This window comes from Uranotaenia lowii, chromosome 2, assembly GCF_029784155.1.
Source record: "Uranotaenia lowii strain MFRU-FL chromosome 2, ASM2978415v1, whole genome shotgun sequence".
Taxonomy (NCBI): Eukaryota; Metazoa; Arthropoda; class Insecta; order Diptera; family Culicidae; genus Uranotaenia; species Uranotaenia lowii.
In genome coordinates, this window is record NC_073692.1 from 405,692,003 (window position 1) to 405,698,675 (window position 6,673).

General features: G+C 37.4%; 1 protein-coding gene across 1 annotated transcript; it reads left to right on the forward strand.

Moving 5' to 3' along the window:
- The first annotated feature begins 3,001 nt into the window (after positions 1-3,001).
- On the forward strand, positions 3,002-5,772 carry LOC129743365 (uncharacterized). The gene is made up of 3 exons (XM_055735350.1): positions 3,002-3,870; positions 4,387-4,649; positions 5,110-5,772. Exons 1-3 carry the CDS (start codon positions 3,765-3,767, stop codon positions 5,770-5,772), a joined length of 1,032 nt encoding a protein of 343 aa, XP_055591325.1. The 5' UTR covers positions 3,002-3,764.
- The last annotated feature ends 901 nt before the right edge of the window (positions 5,773-6,673 follow it).

Sequence of the window (6,673 nt, forward strand, 5' to 3'; positions counted from 1 at the left end):
TACGCAAACCACTCTTAATCTCCCGTCATACAATCATACTGACAGTTACCATCTACAATTATTCTAATAGTATTTGCAACAGGTTATAGAAATGTATTTGCTCTTCAGTGGTAAAACAGACAGTGAGAATCAGAGTAGATAAGAAAAAAAAAATTTTCAACTGTCCAAGTCAAAGCTTTAAGAGAAATCATTATCGCTTTGATGAATATTCTACATATTTTTCAAAAATAAAAGAAAATCAAGGGAACACTCGGAAAATTTGTAAGGGAGCCAAAAATAGTACACTTTCAACTATGATGCTCAATTTTCAGACCTGAAATCACAAAACTTTGATTCAATACTAACCAAACGCGAATTTTCATATGGTCATAATTAGGAATCTATATTGAGCATCCCTAACAATTTTTGTCAGCATTATGCAAAGAAACATCATGTTAAAACATAAAATTTCTAACTATTGTTCCGCTGACAGTGTTGACTGGAAGTGAAGATATTTGAGAAATTAGTCACAGAAATTTTTGTGTTTTTTCAATTGTTTAAAACCTATAATACTTTTTTTCTGGAAAATATACTTTACATAGGTATTTGGAGTAGGGTCCAATACCAGTCCTGTACCAAATCTTGAATTAACACCAGATACATTCACTATGAAATATTTATAACTAGTTATTTTTATTTAGTCCCTGTTGTTAAAGGGTGATACGGTCAAAATTTGCTCAATATCTTGACGTATTTCTTTCAATTTGCATTTATAAAACCTGAACACCCCTTATTTTGAAGGTGTGTGTGTAGAATGTTACTCCTATTTTGATTTTGGAATTCACTCTTCAGTTGTCAAAATGCCGTCCAAGAAAGAAAAGCAGTGTATCAAAATTTTGCTCGCACATCGCGAAAATCTGAGCTACTCGCACGCAAAGCTGGCAAAATTGCTAAAAGATGCCAAATTAACCGTTACAAATGTAATTAAAGTGTTTGGGGAACGTTTGTCGACCGCCAGGAAGTCTGTATCGGGGGGAAATCGAAAACCGGAAGCCGCTGAGACAACAAAGAGAGTTGCCGGTAGTTTCAAGCGAAACCTCAACCTCTCTCTCCGAGATGCCACAAATAAGCTGGGTGTATCGTCTACAACCGTGCATCAAGCCAAAAAACGAGCCGAACCTCGACTAACAAGAAGGTAGTGACGCCAAATCGCGATGATAAACAAAATACGACGGCCAAAGCGCGATCCCGGAGGCTGTACACGACGATGCTGACGAAGTTTGACTGCGTGGTAATGGACGACGAAACCTTCGTCAAAGCCGACTACAAGCAGCTTCCGGGACAGGAGTTTTATACAACAAAAGGAAGGGGAAAGGTAGCAGATATTTTCAAGCACATGAAACTGTCAAAATTCGCAAAGAAATATCTGGTTTGGCAAGCCATCTATACCTGTTGCTTGAAAAGCAGCATTTTCATAGCTTCCGGGACAGTCAATCAAGAAATTTACGTGAAAGAGTGTTTGAATAAACATCTGCTGCCTTTCCTGAAGAAACACGGTTGTTCCGTACTGTTTTGGCCGGATTTGGCATCTTGCCATTACGGTAAAAAGGCCATGGAGTGGTACGCCGCCAACAACCCAGACAACCATTTGGTGGGTATTTCGAATTTGCAACGCAAATATACGTGCAAATATACGTGTAAATATATCGTATATAATGCAGCAAAACCAGTATATACGTATTATTTTGGAGGCCATATAGGTACATTAGCACACATATTCTTGATGTGGATTGTATTGAATTACGATTTGCACGATTTGTCATGCAAATCATGTACGACTACCCTGATTCTTTTTGGAATATACTATGACAATTTACATCATCATATAGATGATTGAGGTTGTAATCTTGTAGGTTTTCACTCAATATGCGATTGGGAATATCTTTATATAAGACATTTTTCGTAACAATATGGAAAGTTTGACGACTTATTTGGTTGTCTTTTGCGACTTGAGTGCAGGGCTCTTATTTTCCGTCAGTTGAATAAAAATAAGATTATTATTTTTTTTTTGGATTTTAAACCAATTGGTTTATTCATCCACAAAAAAAAAAATAAAAATAAGATTATTTCAAAAAAATGCGTTTTTTGCTGTAATTTATTATTGGCCTGATTGTTGATTTTTTTAAACGTTCATGAAGTTATTGTTAGTACCTGGACTTGATCCCCTGATGTTACGATCTGCAGCTCATGACGGTTCCTCGACGCTATCTGGAATACATAAATTCAAGGGGATTTGCTTCAAAGACATTAAACCAAAAGCAAATCGTATATTTCTATATCTAAAGTCTTTTAAATCGTAGAACACATCATCGATGTCTAAAAATAGACCAACATTTTGAAGCCTCCTTAAATTCGATTTAAATCATTGATGTCTCATTATCATAAACGATTTTATTGAACTAATTTGTATTCTTTTACGATTGCCAGCAAGTACGTTCTGCGAAAATCAACCATGCGAATTAATTCGCATAGGTATACGATTGCATGCACATTATTACGAATCAATGCAGTTATATACGATTTTATAGCATATATCTCCAAGTGGCAAGCAGAGCTGCAAGCTTATTTTTTGTTTTTCAGTTTACAAGTTTTGTTTAAATAGCGACAAATTTCATTGTTTCAGTCAAAAATATATTCACGACGTTTAAACAAATATAACAACAAACATTTATGCTATCACAGAGTAAATAATGCTTTTTAATTTCATTTCATAATTTATAAATCCTTGTAACTTAAGAAACTTAAGTTTGAAGTTACATTTGAAACATATTCAAAATTAAAATTAAATTTTATTACTAGCTATTTCACTTCTTCTGGCAGCACTGTTGCTTGCCATGTAAACAAAACGGAAGCGCAAATCACCCACACATTCTGGTTTCGCTTGTGAACAGTTTTGTTTTGGTTTATTAGCTGTGCGCGATAAAAATGTTTGCCGTGGTGCAATTCATCGAAAATAATAAATTCCAGGTGTTGGCTGTGCCGACCTCCTGGATCCAAAAGAACGTGCTGATGTGGCCAAAGTTGTCGGTCGAAAAAATTGAGCGGTTGCGCGTAAGCGGTTCCGAATTCAACGGACCAACCAAGCGGATTCCCGTAATCGTTTGGAGAAAGCTCCGGAACTTTAAAGCAGCTGAAAAAGCTGCGGAAGAGCTCGCGAGAAAGGAAGTGTCCGATGTGGAAGGGAAGAAAAAGTTATTAAAACCAGAAAAGAAACCAAAACTGATTGATGCCAAGAACTACAATTTGATGTGTGCAGGTAAGAAAAGTAAAGTAAGTTTTTCAAGACACAAATAAGTAAACACTTTTTCCTTCAGCGCTCCAGAATCCGCCACCCAACGCAAACCGTGACCCACAATGCAACTTCAAGCCGGCACTTGACCATCAGCAAACGCAAAATTTACCGAGCCGAAAGACAACACCGTCCCCGTCACAACTTTCGATTACGCACGTTCCGTTGGAGCAGGCAACATTCATTCAAGTGCCGCAAACATCTTCAGCGCTCTCGTTACCGGTGGTTCAACAACCGATCGTGACGCCACAGAGAAACGCACCTCAGGTTCATCAAGCTGAAACGTACAAGCAGACTACATCGCTACCACTGTTCATCAATCAGTCCGCCACCACACCACCAGACCAGTTTGCAGGTAAGGATACTTTTCATATGGAATCTCCATTTATTAATTTGTGTCCGTGTTTTTTTTTCAGAAACAACATCGACGCACTACATGCAGCAGAAAGTAGAACCAATGTATTGTTCACAAAATGATATATATTTTCTTTCGACGGATTCGGCGACTGGCTACGGAAATTTGGATAAGCATGTCATAGCAGGTAATGAAGTTTACATTTTTGGGCCGGATGAAGCATTACGTAACAAGAAAAGCTCTTAAGTGTTTCTTCGGAAGTGTCAATCTGCGAAGTGGATCCCTTCCCCAAAGAGTTTTTCTCTCCACAGATTGGACCTTATATATTTTCTGTTTGTTCGTCCTAGGAATTATTGAGTCAGGCTATCTCTCTCTTTCTCGGATTGGAACCATCCACAAACTACGTTGATAATGAAATACCCATATTTTCCGTGTTTTAGACCCCTCGCCTTCATTTGTATAGATTTTGTTTTCATATATGTAGAATTATTTTGTTTGACCTTTAAGCAAAAAGTTTGACCCTTTCTTCGCCATAAATGCTTACGTAATTTGTGGATGACCCATCATGCAAAATATTTAAAATTAATTGATTCCATAGTCTAAGCTCCAATGCTGGAATACGATGTAATATTTCAACCAGCCCTTATTTTATATTTGTTCAACTGAAACGTGTCTTACACACACACAATTTTGATCTCCACAGGTGGCAACGATACTGTGACGTACGGCGAGTTGAAGAAGGACTTGCAGCAGTTTATTCAGACTACAATGGAAGCAACAGTACAGAAATGCTTCGAGGATCATTTTGCACGATTGGCCGCACTGATGGAAATCCACTCAAAACATCCCAGTGAGTCGTCTGAACCATTTGAGGACCCTGTTGAAAATCACAAAAGGATTAACAATGAATGTGAATTGCATGACTGGAATTTGAAGCTGGGAAATCAAACTCTTTGTGATAAATATGTAAGTATAGACAATTTCAACTATTTTTCACAGTTTTTGTCCCCCTCCCCTCTCCCTCAAAAAAATCATTCAGCTCAAGTGATCCAGTCCAGAATTGCGCAATTGAACTTTACCACATACCACTAATGAGCCCTTATTGCTCAATTTCAGTAAGGTATAGAAATTTAACCTAAAAAGTATGTTACAAATCATCCACAGACTGTGGTCAATTGCCTGTGGTTCATTGATCTGTGCCAATTAATGGGAGAGATTTAATTTTAATAGTTGTTTGTAATTTTCATTATTAATTTTAATGTTTTAACATATTTATATTAAAATAACTTTAACCATGCAATACCCTGCAACCCCTCCTCTCCCCCTTTGCGTGCCTGTATGTTCCGTGCCTGTATGTTTGTCTGTGATTAAACTGTAAACTTTTTTGTGATTTCAAATCCATTAACGTTCATCAATTAAATTACAGCTTACTTACTTCACCCGAATCATTCCACCGAGTTCGTACCATTCGAATGGAAATAATGCGTGCTACACGATTGTGGATTGCTTATTTACCAGAGATTTCTGGACCCGCTTCACCTGGACCGGAATCAACCGAGGCGAAAAATCGAAACGTGGTTTCAGAGAGTTTGGGAACGTTCTACATCTTCTTCTCAAACTAGTCTGCATTGGTGATCCAACATACACTGCTCAAAAGTTGGAGGACTTCATCAGATCTCGTTTGTTCCGGTACTGCAAACCCCGTTCATCCAGTAAGAAGTTACGCCGATCTGCAACCCGCCCTTCGCGAATCAAGTATACCGAAGAGAATCCTGTGGAAGCTATGGATGCACCGGAATCAGCTAGTACTGATGTAGTTGTGGAGCAAGCTGGTGATCGTGAATCGGTAATGATTCTGGGTGACTTAATGGACGATAAAGAAATGTATGCTGGTGAATATGTTGATATTGAATATTATGATGATGAAGATGCTGGTGGTGAAGATGCTGGTGATGAAGATGCTGGAGGTGAAGATGCTGACGGAGTACATGATAATGGTGAAGATGACGGTAGCGAAGATGATCGTAGCAAAGATGATGGTAGCGAAGACAATGGTAGTGAAAATGATTATAGCGAAGTTGATGATTAACTTTTTTTTTTACTGTTTTTTGATAAGAAGATTTCATTTGACAATAGAATTAAACAAACTTGTTGAAGCATTTATTTTCATTTGATCAATACACAAACTAAGAAGGAAATATCTTACTAAATGAACACTCGGAGATAAGATTCTATTTCACAGAGTGCATGAGAGGGACAAAAATAATTTCATTTTTCCTCCGAATTGCAACCAATTTGCACATAATACAATTGATGTCGTACATTTGATCTTTAGAATAGTTTGTATTCTGTTCTCCAGCTGCATAAATAAAAATAAATGAGGACCTGAAAGGTTTACTGAAAAAATCATACTTGCAAATAATAGAGCGACCCTGGATTTTCCAAACAGAATTTACCTGTTCAGCATTATACATACAAACTATTTCGAGATCTTTAGTCAGAATCCATTTGTCTTCGAAATTAGTACTTAAAGTAAAATCTGTTAAAGAGATTGTTGTTTTCTTTTCCGTCTTTTCAACTGATTGAATAGTTCTGAAATGAGATGAATAAGTTTCTCTTATGCGATTAGAAGCTTCACTGTCTAGTTCTGTTAGACGATTTGCAATTTGGTTTAGAGGTAGTGGCCCTGAACGTAGCATTTTCTTGAGTGAATGGAGGTAGTTCTCGAAAGGATAAGCAGACAGTGTGAACAAAGGTCCGAATCTTTCCACCTCATCCACGATGTGGCAGAGGTTATGAATATTGCTAGTCAAATACTCTATGCCGTATAGAGCTTTGTATTCATCAATGAAATCATTGAATAATTCTCGGGCTACCGGAAGTAAACTTTTATGAGTTTCTACCGAGCAGATCCTAACTGCACAAAACAATTTGAGAAAGTGTTCATAAAATTTTTCGGACAGATGGTCCTTGAGAAGAATGAAGCCAAC